This window comes from Macrobrachium nipponense, chromosome 36 (genome assembly GCF_015104395.2).
Source record: "Macrobrachium nipponense isolate FS-2020 chromosome 36, ASM1510439v2, whole genome shotgun sequence".
Classification (NCBI taxonomy): domain Eukaryota; kingdom Metazoa; phylum Arthropoda; class Malacostraca; order Decapoda; family Palaemonidae; genus Macrobrachium; species Macrobrachium nipponense.
Window position 1 is genome coordinate 44,141,708 of NC_087220.1, and position 20,901 is coordinate 44,162,608.

Below are 20,901 nucleotides of genomic sequence, written 5' to 3' on the forward strand. Positions count from 1 at the left end.
TGAAGGGAAAGTAGATTGGCTGGAAGGAGAGGAGATAATGGGTGAGAGAAGGAATGCAGACACAGAAGAGACTATAGAAAGAGAGGTGATAGAGGAAACAGTGGAAGATAACGGGCAAAGTGGGTCAATAGAAAGCGAGTTAATGGAAGAGATACCAAAATTCAAAAAGGGAAATAGAGTTAGGGCTATAAACAATGATACAGGACAAGTAGAAGAATGGACTATTTTAGGTCTTGCAGGAAAAAGATCAAGCCAAGCATGGGCTGATTCGTACAATATACGAGACTCACAGTCAGGTGACAAAGGGTGGGTTAACTTGAGGGATTATAGTCAGGTAGAAAAAATTGAATGAAGAGGAGGTGTTGCTAAGGGGGATTTGAAAATAGAAGCATAATGGAGCTAAAGAAAAGAACTCTAAGTTTGAGAGATAACCAGTATATGAGGAGGTAAATGATGTTGGACAAAAAGCTATATCTACAAGATGGATAGTAAACTGAAAAGATAAAAGGGGGGGAAAGGATATGTAAAGCAAGATTGGTAGCTAGAGGGTTTGAAGAAGAAATGGCTGAGTGGGGAAAAGGATGCTCCCACATGCAATGCTGAAATTTTAAAATTCTGTCTAACCATAATAGGTGAAAAATTGGAATTGTTATACATTGGATGTCAAAACTGCATATTTACAAGGTGACGAGATACAAAGAGAAGTGTACTTGAAGCCACCAAGGGAAGATGGTTGGAGGGGATTATGGAAGTTGTAAGAAAAACAGTTCTATGGGGCTCAAGGATGCAGCAAAGCATGGTATTGTAAAGTGGTGAAAGTAGTGAAGGAGCTTCAAGGTGAGAGAAGTAGACTAGAACCTAATATATTCTTTTGGAAAAAGAACAATAAATTGGAAGGCATTTTGTGTACACACGTAGATGATTTTTGCTACGGAGGAACTGAAGGATTCTTAAAGGAAACGATTGGGAGATTGAAAGGGAAATTGCAAGTAGGAGAACAAGAGAGTAAAAGTTCAAGTATATAGGAGTAGTAATAGAGCAGAAGGAGAATAGATTTTCCCTTAATCAGTGGCAGTATATAAATTCCATAAGAGAACCAGAGGCTAGAAGATATACGGGTAATAGAGTGCTAGAACAAAAAGAGTTAACAGAGTACAGATCAGTGGTAGGACAGCTTGAATTGGGTATCACTACACACGATGCCAGAAATATCATATGATATTAGCGAATTAAGTAAAGCATTTAAAGAAGGAACAACTCAGGATATGAAGAAACTTATTAAAATTGTGAGAAAAACTAAGAGCATGATGGGCGAAGTTACAATAAGTGAGATGGAAGAAGAAAGGGTTTATTGGGAAGCCTATGCAGACGCTTCATTTGGAAACATAGAAGATGGCCATACTCAACTGGGTTATATTATTTCTTTGACAGATGGGAAGAGGAGAAGTCCCATATGGTGGAAGTCTAGGAAATCCAGGAGAGTGGCAAAATCCACCATTGAGGCTGAAGCCCTGAGTGTTGGGGAAGCTGTAGAAGGATTGATATATTTCAAGCATTTGTGGGAAGAGGTAGTAGGAGGGAGAAATTTAGAAGCCTTGGTTAACACTGATAGTAAAACACTAATGACCGCCATCAAATCGAGCACTGGTGTAAGTAGCAAGAGATTAAAAATAGATATTGCTGCAATAAGGGAAACCATTGAATCCGGGGAAATAAAGGAGGTGAGATGGATAAAAGGAAAGGAGCAAGTGGCTGATGTATTAACTAAAGCAGGAGTTTCAGGGGAATGTATTAGAAATTATGTAGAGGGTAAAGAGTTGGAGGACGAAGGAAATTAAGAGGGGAATACTAGGTTAGGAAACAGTCGGAGGGGAGGGAGAAAGAGATAAGTGTGATTATATATTGTATAATTGTTATGGGTATAGACTAGCTTCTCCAGGGAGGTTAGGATTCCCAGCACCACCTGCCACTGTCTTGCTGGCTGTGTCTGCTTTCCCAGAAAGGCATTCACCACTTGTTTGCATTTCTCTACTCTTTGGTCTGTCGGGAATACTTTGGCTTGTGTTGTGTCTATCACCATTCCCAGATATTCCAAACGTTGACTTGGATCCAGCTGCGACTTCTGCTGATTCACCACAATACCTAGGCTGTGACAAAGCTGCAGGAGGGCCGCCCTGTCCCTGAGTAATTTCTCCCTGGACTTTGCTATCACCAGCCAATCGTCCAGATATCTTATTAGCCTGATCCCCTGAGCATGCGCCCACGCCGACACGAGGGTGAACACTCTTGTAAAAACTTGAGGAGACGTTGTCAATCCGAAGCACAGGACCTTGAATTCGAAAGCTTTCCCTGCAAGACTGAAGCGGAGAAATTTCCTTGAAGACTGATGGACTGGTATCTGAAAGTATGCGTCCTTTAGATCGACTGTCAGCATAAAGTCTCCGATTCTGACTGCTTGTAGAACCGTTTTCGGAGTTTCCATCTTGAAACTGGTTTTCCTTATAAACAGATTCAGCGTTGACAGGTCTATTACTGTCCTCCACTCCCCGTTGGCTTTGGGTACCAGGAAAATCCTGCTGTAGAAGCCTTTTGTCGGACTGCATACTTGTTGCACAGCTCCTTTTTCCATCATCTTCTTCACTTCGTCCTACAAGAATAGTGGCCTTCTGAGATTTGTGGGCATAAGTGACGTGGGGTAATGGTTGATCTGTCAGGGGCGGGGTTACCTCGAACGGAATCAAATATACCCGATCCTGAGAACATCCACCACCCACTGCTCTGCCCCTAGTTCCTGCCACACCTTCCAGTGATTTGCCAGGCAACCCCCACTGGTGTGGCCGAGTGATGGGAGGCGCCCATCCTATCTTCTTGAGCCTCTCCCTCTTCCCCTATTGCCCCTTCCTCTGTTGTTTCTATTGTGAAAGGGCCGATGAGTTATCCTCTTTGGGGAAGAAGGTCTTGTGACTCTATTAGGGATGCTACGTCTCACTGTCTTCTTTGGCAGGAGGGACATCTGCTGTCTTCCCTCCAAAGGAGTAGTTTGACTGTTAGACGTTTTCCTAACTGCCTGTTGCCACCAACCTATCGTTAGTGTCCATCCTTCTTCTATCTATCGCCTCTTCCAGTATGACCTCTGGCAACAGTAGTTGCGATTCCAAGATATCCCCATTCCTCATTGCTAACAGGGAATCCAAATCCACATTGCGGCTTAGTCTAGCCAATGCTGCATCTCTCCTCATTAGCAGGATATTTGCCCAAACATTGGCACTTACGTTTGTCAGGTACGCAATCGCCTTGGACCCTGACTGTAGTAATCTAATGAACAATGGTTCATCCACTACTTTCCTTGTTGCTTCCGAGGATGCAATTTTCGCCACTGCTGTTGACCAAAGGTCTAACCAGGACGCAGCCTGAAAGACAGAAGAAGCTGTTGCTTCTAACGTAGCAGCCTCTTGGTACGTCATCGAAGGGCACTCCATTTTAACCTGATCCAAGGTTAATCCAGGCCTTAACCTTACAACATTAGGGTTCATTTGTCTAGACAGCAAAGGGACCTTCGGTGTCGTATAATATTTCCTTTGCTTTATCATTGGAGGGGGAATAAATTTAAATGATCTATTAGATCTTAAGGAATTATCCCTCCCTGCAATCTTTGCGTTTTACGTGTTGCAAGACCGATTCCGCATGACTCGAACAAGGCAATTCATACGACACCTTGGTATCCCTCTTTAGTCCAAACGCCATGTCAATTCCAGGAGGAAGCATACTGGCCGGTGTTTCTGTCTTCTCCGAAAGGCTATTGAATTGACGAATCAAATCAATAACCTCTGCATACGAGGCCAGAAACTCTTGGTTTTCTCCTTCCTCCGGCTCTAGTGTACCACTCTCCGTCACGAGGGATGTTGTCTCGCCTCTATCTTCTGACAGACGGCCCGGAATTCCACGGCCGCCTGCCCCTACGGGACCGCGGTCTCTTTGATCTTTGCTGGCCGCTGTTGGCTCGATCCCAGATAGTCAGCAGGGGAACGAGAACGTCTCACTCTTTCTCTGCTCACGGATCTAGAACGAGAATCTCGTCTAGATCTCCAAGATGAAGGCTCCCTTAAGACAGAGGTAAGTTCGTCTCTATTAGCATTGGCATCGTTTTCGAGCGTCGGCGAGCCCGGCCTCGGCCTTCTATCCAGACGGACACTGCCTTCCACGAACGTATCCGCCGAGGTTGCCAACTCTTTTTTTTTCGTACTTTTAATAGGAGCCTTATCGTCCTTCGTACGTATTTTGAAACGGCTTACGGGCGAAACTGGGACCTGCATTCCATCCTCTGCTGCACCTTTCGCCGCCAACGTCGATTTTACCAGAGGTATCGCAGTTTTTGCGATCCGAACTGGCAACTCTGCCTCGGTCGCTAGCTCGCCGGCCGTCACCTCTCTCGCTTGTTCGGACTCTTGCGAACGGCTTCGTCTGCCAACCTTGTGCTTAATAGCCACTGATTTTCCGACCTTCTTGCTGACTTGGAAATGAAAGTCTTGGTCCGAAGAAGAGGAAGAATTGATTCTTCTCCTCTTGGCCCGAGGATCCGCCAGGAACTCCCGAATCCTCCTCCAACGCTTGACTGGCGCTCGCCGTGACGTTATCGGACTTAGCGATGACGCCGAACTAGAGGAAGAAGACGAAGAAGGCGAATCACACTTTTTCTTTTTGTCTCTCTTATTCATTCTCTCCTCTATATCCTGTAATTTCTGCATTACAGTTTGCATTGACGGGTCAGAAGGCGTATTAGCGTCTGGGTGCAGCGAAAAAGGCCGAGAATCGGTCTGTGACGTCATCACGCCTGCCATCTCAGAGTGTGACTTATGTTGTGACGTCATCCCTCTCGTAGGGAGAGACTGAGAGGTTTCTGCTGGCAACCGCACGTTTGCTGCCAAACTACCTCCCACGTTCTGCATCGCTGTAAATACTGAGTGGGATGGTGAAGCCGCGGCTTAATTCCCATAAATTGCAAGCCCGGGGGAGGAGGGAACATTCAGCGCTGCCGGACCCTGCTGGAACCGTGACGTCATATAATGCGCAAGCAGACCATCCAAGGTTGGTACGCCTGGTAGGCCTAGCGCTGACCACGTACCATCTAACCTATGCGCTTGAGTAGCAGGAGCCTGGAACAAAGATGGCAGATCTCCCCCTCTACTTGCTGGGAACAAAGGAGAGTGCAAATTATTCATAAAATTACCCAAGGCCCCTCCTGACGTTTCCGATACAGAACCGCTAGGAAGGAAACCGAAGGGGTTATGAGCACAATTCAATAAAAGCAGGTGGAGAAACATATGGAGCAGCCTGGTTTATTACCGATACAAAAGAAGCCGGTAAGGTTTGGTCATCCAAAGATGGCGTCACCCCCTTCCTTTTGTATTGGCTTTTCCCATAGAACTTCTTCCACTGTTCCACCGACCAACCGCGACAAACAGAACACGGATTAGTAACCGTACATACGTTTTCCCTGCACCTACTACACGTTGGATGAGGATCCGTCGACACCGAAGTTAGGAACCTAGAACATGGAAAGCCACTGACTCCTGGGCATTTCCTTTGTCTCCTCTTCGAAGCGGTAGACGATCCCGATGTTGAGGCAAAATTCTCCATCATACCACGTATACACTCTTACCACACACTGATCACACTTGGAGAAAGAAAAGGAATGAAAAATAAAAAATGAAATGGATAAAGAACGGGCAAACTGAAAAACCGGCTTTAAATGAGAATAGACAGTAACACGTCTTATTTTAAAGGCGTAGAAAATAACTGATGGGTCACAGGTAGCCGTGGGCATTCTGGGTATACATGCCCCGTGACCTGGTATAGATGCCATTAGTCCCTGGATCTCACAAGTGTAATTTTAATTCTACCGGTTTCCAGCTTGGCGCTAGTAAATCCTAATGTTAAGACCGAAGGTTTGTTTCGTGTATGAACAATTTACATAGTAAATCTTTGGGAGCTCATAACTCAAAAACATACTTATTCGCATGTTGGTAGCCATTACTCGGTTATTTATCATCCAATTTTAGAGAGAAAGATATCACTGGAAAGAGGAATAAAAATCCCATAATTCCTTGAGCCAATTTTTTCTCTCTTTCTTTCTTATTTTTTAAATTTTTTTGAGTCTAGACAAAAAAATAAAAATAAATAAAAATAAAAAATAAATATTCTGTTCACACAGGATTATTTCGTATATAAAGTAGTTTTTATGGTATGATTTTCAACACAACTGATGTCATATTAGCGGAGAAATCGCTACCTAATTTTTTTTTTCTTCTTATTATAATTTTTGCTAATAAAACTAAAAGTTTTTGCTCAAATGACTTGAAATTTTTAAATTATGAAGGTATTATATATATCTAAAAAATATATGGAAATTATGCATTTTGTATAAAAAAAAAAAAAAAAAAAATATATATATACACACAACATAGCAGACGGTCCCCTTAAACCCTACCATCCGTCTCAGCTCTAGCAGGACACTTAGCCAAACCCTCCCATTTCTTAGCATCCCACTCTGCACATTCATTACAAGTCTTGTCAACGGAACATTCCTGTTCTCTACATTCAATGCACATGGTGTGAGAATCATACTTTTTCTTTGTTAGTCTGGTATTGCAGCCTTTACTACAATACCTAATACCTTACACTAGTAGCACTGGTGGCAGACATATTGAAACGAAAAGTTTTGTCTTGAAAAAGTCAAATCCAGGTAATCAGTCATAAGTTGTAGTTAATGTTCTCTAACAGAGAACTAGACCAAAACAACAAAGCTGTAGCTACAATACTTCACCGAATAACTCCAAAACCCAAGGCTGACAAAAATCAAAACCTAAGCTAACTGCTCCACAACTTAGCTTCAGTCGAGAACCAGCAGAAAACAACTGAACTTGTTGCTGAAGTTGTTTCTCTCTTACCCCAGAAGTGGGCGGGTCTAGTACCTACACTGATACTAGTGCTACCACAATTTTCAAAATTTTTAAGCTGCTGGCGAGTGAAACTGTGAGCGATACAATTACTAGGTAAATTACATACATAAAACAAAACATTTTCTTTTGAAGACTTACTTTCTCAGAACCAGTCTCAAATACCAGAAAGAAGGCTGTGACTATAAATTTCCTAATTATGAATATTATTCTTCCTTACATAAACATTAGAGAAGCAAGTATCAAATTTTTAAAGAATTTATTTTCCACACAAAATAATGCAATTTAAAAATTGTTTTATTCAATGAAGAAATGACCGGTTTATATTCTCAAAATACAAAACAAAGTACCTGTAGGTATGTCTTGAACCATTTGATCAGAGAACAATTCCAAAACCTGGACTCTTTGTGAAGTGAGCTCTTCTACCTGAGTGTCTCCTTGTTTCTCAAGGTCAGCCATCAGATGTTGGCATTTCTCCATCAATGATGATAAATCATCTTCAAGCTTCGAAGAACTTAATTCAAGCATCTTCTGAACTTTAATGCGATCCTTCTCCAAACCACCAATGGCTTTCTGAAATGGGAGAAGAGAAATGATACTAAAAGACACAATACTAGTCTAAATTGCTGAACACTGGCAGGAATAGATTTTTACCTGACATACTGATATCTTTAGTTGACAGGTAGTTCAATTCTAATAAAGAGTTACATTTCTACATGCATACCTTTTTAAATGTGGGGGTGATAAAGGCAAGACAAAGCTTACAGGGCAAAATGCATAAACATAGGTGGTTAGAATACAATTCCCCACATACTCTTATCACTGTGAACAGACAAAAAAGCCAAATTACTTTTCATTTTCACAGAATATAAATAAAAAAAAAAAAAAATGAAAATGAACCATGATTTAAATTTACTATTATAAAATGTACATCAAACAAGTAAATGCATCCAATGTCCCAACAAGTTTTCATAACTAATAAGAGGTAAATTGAAAAGATAAGACTATTCATCAATTTTTATCATCATATGACTTGCTCTTATTTGTACAATATTATTTTTCACTGTCACACGTGAAAAATCCCCCTTATATATTTAAATTCTGTCAGCTGCAAGGAAGCATAGGCATAAGCCAAGGTCAGTAATGTAGGTGTTCAAATGGTGTTATGTTCCCATGTCTGTAAGTCTGAAAAATCAACTTCTGTATTTGGTTATATTTTAGTGTAAAAATGTTTCAGTAAAACTTAAATTATAGACTTACTCAGAAAAACTGGCTACTAATTTGCAAGTTTATTCTCTTAATGTTTAATGTTTTAAATGCTTTGCCTTGGAGACAAAAACCAATAAGATCACCCACAGCTAGATCTGAAAATTTTGGCCATTAACAAACAAAATTTGGTTATCAATAATACCATGATATTACTAGAAATGACACAGCAGTTTGAAATAGATAAGATTGCGAGTATGTACAAAAATTAAGTCTCTCTACTTACTTCTACAGCATCTGAGTTATCTTTGATAGACTTCTCTGCCATCTTTTCTACATTATTCTTGTAACTCTCAACACCTGAAACTAAATTGCTCAAGTACCCAGTGGTTTTGTTGCCATGGTGGGACACCACAGACTCTAATCCACATCGTTCCTCACCAAGGTGCTGCATGTTCTCTTCACTCTGCCAAATAAAATTAACCAAGTAACAACAGGCACTTCTATATTACTTATATAAATGAAGAATGAGAGAAATCAAATGTTCCATTTCAAGATACTGTATAAAGCAGTGACAAAGAATTAGCAACTGAACACACCCAAGGAAAATTTAATGTAGATTGATCTACTTGCCTTTATGTTATGATCTTCCAGAGATGAACCAATATCAGATAAAAGTGATGTTACGTTTGACATATGGTTGGTATAACAGACTGTGTGCTCACAGCCAAAATCTCTCACTTTGCCCTTAGCAGATTCGGCTTTAGTTTCTAAATCACTCAAAGCCGATGGCAATTCTGATTTGCCCTCAGCCATATCTCTGTCAATTGCTTGAATAATTTCAGTGGTTGATGATAGCAATGCTGTCATCTCCTTGCTTTTGCCTTCCAGAGCCTAAGTACAGAAAATACTGTTACACGACAAAAAACAAAAATCAATATACAAGCAGGTCTCATACTGAAACCTTAAGAAAAGTTATGGTTATATCCTAAGCAAACCCTTTTGAACATTAAATAGTTTAACCTACAGACATCTCTTAAAATAAGATATAAAATTAAAAAGGCATACATACATCATAAAATACTTTCTTGAAATTATAATGTGGCCAGTTGTCATTGCATATTCTAATTAGTTTTCATTAATGCTGTGATTAATATACGCATACTTCTTTTTACATGGTATTTTATTCTGTTACTCTTCAATGCAGAGGTCTGGATAGACTAATCCTTTATAATAATAATAATAATCCAATACTTATAGTGATTCCAAAAGCTTCATGGTAACTTTTATCAAGAAGGGTATTTATGCATACCCTTCATAAGCCTAGCTTTTTGTTGCTGTTAAGTGGTTCTACTAGTGTTTTGGACTGATAATTGACAACTTCGGATCCAGTTCAGCTTGGAATTTGTAATTTTCTATTAAAACATTTCTATAACATCTTATTGTCTTATTACTACTGAAATTCCTGTAATCAACAGGTTGGCAATCATACTTATTAACTATCCTATACTATTGTTATTAATATATATTAACCAACATTTATTTTTTCTATCTAATATCATAGGGTTTGCTTTGCAGTTTTTGTGGAACCTCTGTATATTACATTTAGTCTAGTACTGCCATTTTGTAATCTTGACGTCCACCACAATGGAAACTGAACTATCAGGCTGTACAGAAAAGAATGTTTATAAAAATGAGGGTACATACCTGAACCTTTGAGTTAACAGATTTACACAAAGTAGTAAATTTTTCTTGGCACACTGAAGCATTGCCACTGAAAGTGTCTAGTAAATTCATCATCTCCTCCTCATGGGCAGTTACTTGTTGGGCATGCTGTTTGGTGAATTCTTCCAATTTCACATTCAAGTCAGTCAACTGGCAGAAGAAAGTACTATAGCTATATGATTCCTTAGTTGTACCAAAATAAACCTTTATAGCTTATTGGAATAAATACATACAATAAAATTATGCCATATTCTGAAAGTGCCCTAAAGAAAATCTCAATAAATAACTTGAATTTTATTTAAACATAATTAAGTTTCAGCAAAATTAATACTCAAACTTACACAAATACCAAAAACCTAATTTTGCAAATATCAAATTTGTACCTTTGCATTGACTGTGCCTTGCAAATTAGCCACCATGGTTGCCTGGGCAGATATCAAGGATGCTATCTTCTCCATTGAAGGCAAAAAAATAGATAATTCAAAGTCCTTCTGACACTTCTTCTGATCCCCACATTCTTGCAAAGTCAATTCAGCAAAGCTCTTGGTTGATGATAGAGATTCCTGTACCTGAAAAATCACTGACATTTTACCAATCTATAACCTATTATCCTCTATAACAATCCAAATGAAACATGCCTTGTACATGATTTAAATTCTAAAAAATCAAAATGTCACTGCTGAGAGAGGGCATTCTACAGTGGGCCATGCCAAACACACTATAGATGATACATCCTGGGAGATAGTATATGTAAAACAAAGTAACATTTAGCGTAATTTTGGTTTCTGAAAAACCATCTAGACATTCCGTATTTGAGTCACATTATCACAGACGACCTAAAAGATATGGCAGACATAGAACAGAGGCGTCATAAACTATGTGCAACTGGCAACATGATTGCAAGGAGGTTTGCCTTCTGTCACCGAGACTTGAAACTGCTGCTCTTCCACTTGTATTGCTACAGTATCTATGGGTGCTCCCTGTGGACGAACTACACCCGAGAGACCATGAGACATATCACTGTTGTTCACAATGACATTTCTAGATGCCTCACAAACACTCCTCACAGATGTTCACAGAAAACCACCCAGACAGTTTAAAAATCATTTTAAGGCAAACAATGTCCAGTCTGATCACCCGACTGCAAAATGCAGCAATTAGCTCATACAAAGCATTCCAAGGAGTGAGGAAAGATCTAAATTGTGGGGAAGATGGGAAAATGAGGCATTTGTTCCTTAAATGGCTTAATCTCTGTTTTTGCAAAGTCATCTGCAGAATTTGTCATTATCATTGTATTGCTGATTATTGCTATTACCGGTATTTTCCTTTTTTCATTATTACTGTGATTATAATTAATATAGTGTTTACATTCAATGTTTTAACTATTCTCATTTTTTCATTATTACTGTGATTATAATCAATAGTGTTTACATTCAATTTTTTAACTATTCTCAATCTTATTACGGTTATGACCATTATTTTGATTACCATCTTTTATACTACCTCAGCATGTGTGGATATTGCCAATTAATTTTTTTTTTTATCATATTATCTTATGTATCTAGACTGTATGTTATTGTCTATTCTTTGTATATTCCATGTATATGGCCCTGAGCTGTTAATAAAAACTATTATTATTATTATTACCTACCTTTTTTTCATAATTACTTCGAACTTCATTAAAGAGTGAAACATGACTTTGGCATACTTCCTCCCACTGGCTTACTACTGCTGACACTTGGTCTCGGCACTGGGTTACACAGCCACCTAAAAAATAAAAAATAAAAATCTTAATGGGGCTCATGAACTACAGGTATAGATAGTATAACACAAGACAAGTTTTGGAGGTTAATTCCCAAAACATTGTTTTGTAAAGGGTATAACTTCAGTTCCTAAATTCATATACTAGTATGCACCTTAAACCAACAAAGTATAAGGAGACAGGATGGAATCATGCATCTAAAAATTTCATAACCAGATTAAATAAAGAAATAAACTATCAAATTCCTTCAAACATTTAGGTCTTTTTCATTCAATTTGCAAAAACAAACCAAAACCACACTTACCAAGATCAGATGACATGCTAACAAGAGTATCCTTCTGCTGGCCAAGGTTCTCGTTAATTTTAGCCTTCATATTGTCAACCGTTGTTGTGTATGACTGTAAGAAGTCATTGCTGATCTCACGATTTGTATTCTCTACATTCCTGTAACATGAAAACCTACTAACAAAGGTCCAGCACACTACCCTTAGCCAAAAATCTCCAAGGAGTATAACTTTCAAAACAATATCTCCAAGAAGTTTAACTTTCAAAACAATCAAGAAAAGGGGGGCTACCTTCCTTCCAGCCACTTGTAATGCCAAAAGTTGTGTTGTCATAATAATCTTAATGAAAATTTTCCATTCATCCTCTATTATTTATTTAGATAAGTTTGCTCCTGATAGTGTACTTTAAATAAATTTAAAATCATTTCTAATTAGACAATTATACAATGTAAAGCATCAACAAAAGCCTAAACATAAAAATAAATCTGGAGCACAATTTGTAAAATTACTGCCAAGGCAACATAGGTCTTAAAGCACTCCCAAACTCATGTGAACGATGATCATAAATATGAAAGAAATGAAGATTCTTTACCAAACAGTTTAATGCATTTTCATATGTGCATTGCTTGCACCATCAGCTACATCTCTTATTATGCCTCATACTAGAGAGTGCATTTTAAAAACTACCATCCTCTGTAGAATTCTAATACTTCCTAGCAAACAATGATTCTTTTTACAAGCTATTTTTCCAAAATACTTTTCATACACTGCACTTGCAATGCTGACTAAACTGTAGATTTGTACATTAAAACTGAATCTCTGGAAATTTCAAATGATGGATTCAAATCAAATCTAGCCTGAAAATAACCAAACAATGCCATTCAAACACTGTCAATGAATACACATACTTCTTACGCTCCAGCTTCTGGTGGAGTTTGTCAAGGTGATCTGTTGTGGTGTCAGCCAGTTCTACAAGGGCCTTCCCTTGATTTAAGAGTTTACCCTCAGTCTTGACATGTGTAGCCACTAGGTACCTGTAAAAACAAACAAATTTAGATTTAAACTAAGTAGTATTATCAGGCAATTAAAACATTATGACTCATTACTCTGGAAAAAGATGTATTCTGCAGTTTTCTCCCCATAATTCTCATCTTTCTATGATCATCTACATAAAAAAAATAATCATACAGCTACTAGAAGAATAAATGGAATACTAACTCCAGTACAGAACCACCTTTTCATCTACTGCTGAACTTGTTAAGTTTTCTTTTCATTTGGAATTTTAATTATTCTAACATCTACAACTAACGTTACCTACACCTTCAAAAGCTTTCCAGTTCTTGCTGGCAGTGAACACATAAATACATTTTAAATAGTAATGCAGCTTTTTCTTACATTACACAATATCTTGTCACTCAAATCTCAAAAAGCAAGTCTATGTGATGTGGTATTGGTAAGTTTTGAATCATATCCAAGCTTACATTCTTCCTCCTTTAACAATTCCTTTGTATTAGGCCCTCTTCCAATTTCCTTATTTTGGCTTTGATGAGGTCATGACTCAATTGGAACAGAGTTTATTTTGGCTTTGGTGAGGTCATGACTCAATTGGAACAGAGTAGCTCCTGCTCTAAAAATTTAACCAATCCTTCAACTGTCCCCAATAAAATGGATATGCAAAGCTGTTAGTATCTGTGAAGTTCCTATATGTATCAAAATTGCAGAAAACTCTCCAGCACTACCTATTATGACTAATCTTTGTGAGGTATAAGCATCTTCCTTACTTGCATAATTACTATTCATTTTAACAAGACTACAGTTAAATTTCTAAACTTTATTTATTTCTATAAAACTACATGGTTAAATTTCTAAACTTTACTATGTTTAGCAAAAGTACTACATTCATTGCAGACTATTACTTCTGGTATACTGGGATTTTTTAGCTAATAGAAAATCTACAAAAATTCCAAACACATCAACAATTTAATATTCTAAACTCCATAGAAAGTGCAGATTAAAACTCAATTTTAACCTAATCTCTTGCCCATGGTTCACAGGGCAGAAGCCCCCAAATGTAACTAAAAAACCAAGATATGCAGAAAATATTACATATAGGAACTCCCCCTTTCACAGAAAAGATTTAAATCCTTACTTCTGCTCGTCACATTCCACAGCTGTCTGATGCAGAAGCTTCTGAGTGCAGGTCAGGACCTCTGTCTTCTCTTTCAGCACAATCCTCAATTCCTCTAACTGTACGGACAATTCTTCCAGCTTTGCATTAGAACTGCTCAATTCATTCTATGAAAAATGACATTTTTTATAAAATTAGGTTTTATATATATACTTGCCAAGTAATCACTTAGTTAATTATTATGCTCACACGACATCCTAAATTCAAAATTCATGGTAATGCAACTGTTGCAAAGTGGGGGTGACAGGCCCTGCCCACTGCAACGGGAGCGTGGGAGCGACAGAAGCCAATGGTGTCATTCTATTTATTGCCGCAAAGTCCATGAAAAAAAAGAGGGGAGGAGGGAGGGCTATGATTCAGTAATTACTTAGTAAGGATATACATATAGAACTTAATTTTAGTACAAAAAGGCCATTTTTATATAAGTAACTTCCAAAGTAATTACTGAGCTGAATCCCACATTGCAAGGGAGTTGGGATGAATAAACTACATTCTAATTCAACACATTAAGTATATTAATAACTTGAACTAGAAAAGATGGCTAAGACTGAAACAATGCTTATCACTTCCTTACCTGGTAAGAGAACTACAACAGGTGATTGCTGCAATGCCTCTAGTTGGTGTTCATCTTAGTCCAGGAGTTATATTAAGTTAATTACACTCTCATTAGGATATTTAAGGATGATCTTTTTAGATGTACTTTTGGGCATAGAATACAAAATTTAAGTGCTTACAAGCCAAAAATTTGACATTTTTGAGATATATGCAATTTTTGGTTTTTGTGCTTCTGGTTTCTTGCAGAATGACACAATTATCTATCAAGTGCTTTTTAAATTGCAGATACTTGTTACAGCTTATAGTTGTTATCACAGTTGATATTTTTATCAATTCCACATACCTTGTGAAATACAAAACATCTCTATCCAAAATCATCAGAGTTAATTTAAGTTCTTTTTTTTTTTTTTTTGTAGTTCAGAAATGAGTCTTGAAATGAGAACCAAATAAATGTTTCCTTTTGTTATATATCATAAAAAGTCTGCAATTATTTATTAAATTGGCCATTTATTTGATGCATTTGAATGACTGACTTGCACATTCAGATTTGTAAATGTATGGTATATTGGTTTTAGGGATGTGAGCAGTGTCTTCATCTTGGTCTTGGAGAGAGATACAGTAATATACTTCCTTTTACCAAGGAAAATTGGTCCAATGTTAAGAAAACCCTTGAAAAGAGAAAACGGCAACATACATCAAAGTATACCTGATCTTTGACAGTTTACCTAGTGACTATAATCATGGAGATGGCTATCACTCAGCCTTTTACAGCAACTTTCTAGCAATCTGACCACGAGATAAGAAGGATGATTCCAATACAGCAGTTGCCCAACAAGCTGTTCTTAGGAGATCACATGTATTGATTTTAGTATCAAATGTTATTTCACGCTTTCCTTCAAATATTTAATATTCAAGATTAGACATATGGAGGAGTTAAACAATTTGAGTCCCTTCTGTTCACGGGTTGCAGTTTCTGTTGGGACCAAATCAACCACTGGCATTCTTGAAGAGAAATGTATCTTCTGCAACAAGAAAGGAAGCATCAAAATAGAACATGGACTTAGTGCTCATTTTGAACACTTGATAACTGTTGTTACTGAATCATTTCAAAGAGCAGTGAAGTGATATGCAGAGGTATCCAATGACTCAGACTTCAAAAGGAATTATGGATCACTAGACTTAATTGCCAGGGAAGCAAAATATCATAAATCCTGCCACAGGCACATCTACAATAAGACCTTGAAGCTCAAGCTGGGTCAGTATTACGTGAAAGGCATTGCATTCACTAAGCTTGTGAAGTTCATTAAGATAGAAGTTTTAAATAAGGGTAAGAGTGAGACACTCACAAACCTAACAAAAAAGTTTTTTGAATTGCTCTCCAAAGAAGGAATCGAAAATCCATGTGGAAAGTACTTGTTCCTGGGTCACCAAGCAGCTTCTTATCAGGAAAGCATTACAATAGGTGTAAGAAACAGCATGTTTTGCTTGCCACTGCTCTCAGAAAGAAACATGTGGAGTTGTTCTTAGACCAGATGAAAGACAATGTGGACAGGCATGCTATCATCACAGCAATACTTCAAAACAATGAAAATATTGAATATGTGGAGAAGTCAGATGCCTTTAAAGGTCTCATGAGGGATTATGAGAAGTTTTGCAAAGAAACACAGAGCAGAAGCCATGGTGGTACAGCTCAGTTCTGGTTTCTTTACATCAATCTTATACAGAGCTTCTAATTATGAACAGAGCTGTGAAGACAAATGACATTGAGCTCTTCACTTATGCTCTTAAAACAATGATCCCTCTGTTCTTTGCGTGCCACAAGCCTAACTATTCCAGGCACATGTTACTGTATTTCCTAAAACTATTGAACATGGACTACACACATCCTGGCATACATGAGCAACTAGAGAAGGGAGCCTTCTCTGTGAGGTTATCTGGACTTTCCTTCTCCCAATTACCTGTTGACCAAGCAGTAGAAATGACAGTGAATGTGGATGCTGCATCCAGGATGACTGGCATAAGTGCATTCACCCAGAGTCTCCCTGCCCAATGAAGATGGAATTTCACAAGGTATGTAAGAAGTCAAATAATAAACAATGTGGTGAAGAAGGCTGCTATGAAATATTATGAAACTGTTTCCCAGGAATTAAAACCCTTCAGAATACAGAGACCATGCAGATTTCTGAAAATTAGCGAAACTATCGCTTTGACCATGAATCCATTTCAACAGGTTGAGCAAAGCAATCACTATCTAATCAACCTATCTTCTGGAAAACCAGCTCCAGATGAGGTCAGGAATGATCTCTTGAACACAATTAAGAAAGGTTCTGAATGGCAAAAGGAGTTCCTTGATGAAATGATAGAAGATCCAGCACGATTTGAGAAGCCCATCAAGAGAAGGAAAGTTAGAAACTTTGCTAAAAATGCAGCAAAGTATTCCATCACAACAAAAGATAACAAAGTGGTAGACCTGAAATGTTCCCGAGGGATGTTTGGCAGACTTCTTTACTTATCCTGCCAGAAAAAGCTTGACCTAAGAAAAGTCCTGTCTCACCCATTGTAAGTAGTTCCCCTAAGTCTCTCCAATGTAGATGGAACAATGACTAAAACCAGCAAGCCAAAATTGGCTAATCATTTTCAGTCAATGGCACAGCAGCTATTGAATCATTAAATACGGCAAGCAATGCGAGTATTCTTGATGGCATGTTCCTGATCAGATTGATTCAAAACCTTCCTTCTACTTATGTTGGAATTGCCAAAGCTCTCCTAGCTATGATTTGTAAAGCCACAACCATCGAAGTGTGCACTTTGTGTGATGATTATACTTAGAGCACAATCAAAGATTCGAAGATTCAAATTCGGGGAGACACTGACACTGTCATTAGGATTACTGGTCCTAGTGCCTATCCTCATCACAGTTCAAAGATACTTTCCTTGCTTTCTTGTTCAATGAGTGGCAGTAAAATGATTACGCTGAAGTATTTAGGACCAAGAAAGTAATTGTAGCTTATGAAAAAAAATACTATGAATTTTCAGTAGACAGTAATAACAGTTTGACACAACAGGACTGTCCTTTATATTACTGTGACCACAGTGAAGCTGACACAAAGATGGTGTTTCACATCTTTCATCTTTACAAAAGTAGTAACAAGCCTTTGCGAGTGAAAGTGCGCTGTGATGACAGATGTAATGACCACCCTCTTGCATTATTCCAGCACTGTGGACCTGCAAACAGAAATTCTCCTGGAAATGGGACATGTTCACAACAATAATTGGAGCATTGTTAACATCAAAAGCATGGTCGAGGAGCTTAGTGAAATAAATGGCACATTCTGCACTGCTTTGCCAGTATACCATGCCATTACAGGATGTGATTACAATTCCTGTTTCTTCAGCAAAAGGAAAACTAGATCACTCTCAATTGCTTTGAAATACCCTCAGTTCCTACAGGCACTGGCAGATTTAGGCAGTTCTGCCAGTGTTAGCTCTGCTACCAAAGCTGCACAGGAAGAATTTCTATGTGCAATATATAGAAAAAGGCAATGTCAATGAAGCCCCAAAAAATTTACTAGAAACAAAGTTTATGTCAAGAGATGATGCGTGGCTTCTGGAAAAAGTGAACAGTTTGGAACCTAAATCAATGCCTCCTTGCAAGGCAACTCTTATACAGCACATTGAGCAAGCGAATTTCATTGCAAGAATGTGGAAACTTGCAAATGAATTTAAGCCTGTCAAGGAGTCACCCTTAGACCATAGATGGAAACAGCTCAGTGGCAAGACAGTGCCAAATTGGCTTGAAGGATCTCAGCTGGCAATTCTCTGGAAGTAGGCCAATATGGCTATGACATTGATAATGCCGATGAGGATTTAAACTTATCAGAAGATTCATATTCAGATGAGTGACAATGACAATGATCACTTCAACTTCATCTAATTTTTATCGCCAATTTACTCATCAATTGTTTTCTATGTAAAAAATACAATTGCATTTACCCAAAAACCATCAAGGATAGCCTATTTTTCTTTGCATATTTGGAATTATTGTACCTTTTTACACAGAAAGTGTTTGGTTTATGATTAATTGATACAGGAAGAGAATCGTAAAATAAAAATGCAAAAAAACTAGAAGACAGTCCAAAACCAAAAATTGTAAATATCTCCAAATTGTCTAACTTTTGGCTTGTAAACTTCAATTTTTGGTTTCTACACCCAAAACTACATCAAATAAACTTGTCCTTAAATTTCCTAATGAGACTGTAATTAAATTCACATAACTCCTTGTGTATCTTAACCTGAAGTGTCACGGTGGTGGGCTGAGGCTGAGAGTCTCCTCTACATCAGAGGGAGTTTGCAACGGATATGCCTGATCACTGACAAGACGTAATGCAGGAAAAAATTTCCCTTGTCCTGGGCGGAGTACCATAACAACAAACCAGAAAACAAACAACACCTGACACCAACCCTGACAACACAATAAACCAATACCCTTCCAACGGACTTTTGGGCACTCCAGGTACAAAGTAAGGAAATCCCCGGTTATCAGCGATCTGGTTTCATGGCGCTGGTCTAGTACCGAAAATCGCCAGTTTTGATTTTCGGCACCGATACATACCTAACAGAGGTGCCGATAAGCCCTGAAAATTGCCAATTTTCGCTTACCATCAGTCTGTTGGAACAGAACCCTGGCTGATAACTGGGGACTGCCTATACCATCCAGGCTCCCCACAAAACTCGCCTTCTGTACAAGGCGAAGAGACAAGAGAAACAGTATATCTCCAAAGCTTCATCCCACAATACCATGCCAGCCACTGACAAAGACCCGAAGGTACTGCAGTTTTCAAAAACCGTTTCCATTTCTTTTAAATAATGAGACATAAATGTTGACTTACACCATCAATAATTTGACTAATGAATGGATGAGGAATAAATTATATTTGAAGGCGAGAGGGGTCGCTATTGCTTTGACTTCATGAGTTTTAACTTGAGAGAAGCAGAACTGAGAGGCTCAAAAGGAGGGCCCATAAGCCACTTAAGGACTACATCCAAGTTCCAAGACACTAAATCATATTTCTTCTGCTTAGACATGTCAAAAGACTTAATGGGATCATTAGGTCTTAATTAGATGGAAGCTCCTGTTTGAAAACCGAGGAAAGCATCACTCAGTATCCTTCAATGGTGGACAAGAATAGGCTCTTAAAAGTCTTCAAGTAAAGGAAAAAATCTGCAACCTGGCCCAAAGATGTCTCAGAAGATGAGATGTGATGTCTGAGGCACCATTGACGGAACACTGCCCACTTCGACTGGTCGACGTTGCAAGTAGACTGGCGTCTGCACTGTGCAATAACTTCCACAGCTGCTCTTGAAAAACCTCGGAAAACCTACCAGAAGACATAGAAGGTCCAAGAACCATTCATTCCTGGAACAGAACGGAGCAACGAGTGTCATTAAGACACTGCGGTGAAACACAAACTTATTTAATACTTCCCTAACCAAGCTGAAGGGAGGAAAGGCATAGATATCAAGACCTGACCAATCTAAAAGCATGGCATCCGTTGCCCAAGCCAGGGGATCTGGGGCTGGAGAGCTGAAGAGAGAAGACGATTGTTTATTGAGGTGGCAAACAAGTCTACGGTGGGATTGCCTCACAATCTCCAAAGATTGATACAAATCCTGTTGTCCAGGGTCTATTTCGTAGGAAGGACCTGCTTTTGATGGCTCAGCTTGTCCGCCAGGAAATTTAATTTCCCTTGAATGAAGTGAATGACCAGACACTTGATTCCAGTGGGCCCAAAAAAGTTCCTTTGCAGTCTGGCAGAGGGAAAAGGAACGAGTGCCTGTGTTTCTTGATATACAACAGTGTTGTGGTGTCGTCCGCATGAACCACTGTCTTGTTGCAAATCGACAAAGAGAAATGTAAGAGACCTAGATGAACTGCCTAAAGTTCTTTTACACTGATGAGGAGGTTGGCTTCCTCCAGGGACCATGCCCCGGAAACCTCATGGTTCCCAAGACGGGCTCCCCAGTCTAGATCCAAGGCATCCTAAATAAGTCTAGACCGGGGCTCAGAGGGAGAATGGATCTGACTTGTAAAAATCTTCCTTTGGGGAGCCACCACTGGAGGTCTGACTTTATCGCCTGAGTGATGGGAAAAACAACCAAGTCCAGTTGAGTTTTTATGCCCCAGTTGGCATTGAGGGAGAATTGGAAAACTCTCATGTGCAGTCT

At 38.7% G+C, this 20,901-nt stretch overlaps 1 protein-coding gene across 1 annotated transcript in view; it reads right to left on the reverse strand.

Annotated features, from left to right (window-relative positions):
* LOC135203591 (kinesin-like protein KIF11) overlaps positions 1-20,901 on the reverse strand; it is a 152,368-nt gene that overhangs the window by 41,530 nt on the left and 89,937 nt on the right. Inside the window, exons 9-17 of the mRNA XM_064233376.1 lie at positions 14,083-14,228; positions 12,842-12,967; positions 11,954-12,093; positions 11,539-11,654; positions 10,271-10,456; positions 9,870-10,037; positions 8,796-9,056; positions 8,449-8,628; positions 7,307-7,529 (exon numbers count right to left, since the gene is read on the reverse strand). Of these exons, the coding sequence (XP_064089446.1) occupies positions 7,307-7,529; positions 8,449-8,628; positions 8,796-9,056; positions 9,870-10,037; positions 10,271-10,456; positions 11,539-11,654; positions 11,954-12,093; positions 12,842-12,967; positions 14,083-14,228 (1,546 nt within the window). The remainder of the gene's footprint in view (positions 1-7,306; positions 7,530-8,448; positions 8,629-8,795; positions 9,057-9,869; positions 10,038-10,270; positions 10,457-11,538; positions 11,655-11,953; positions 12,094-12,841; positions 12,968-14,082; positions 14,229-20,901) is intronic.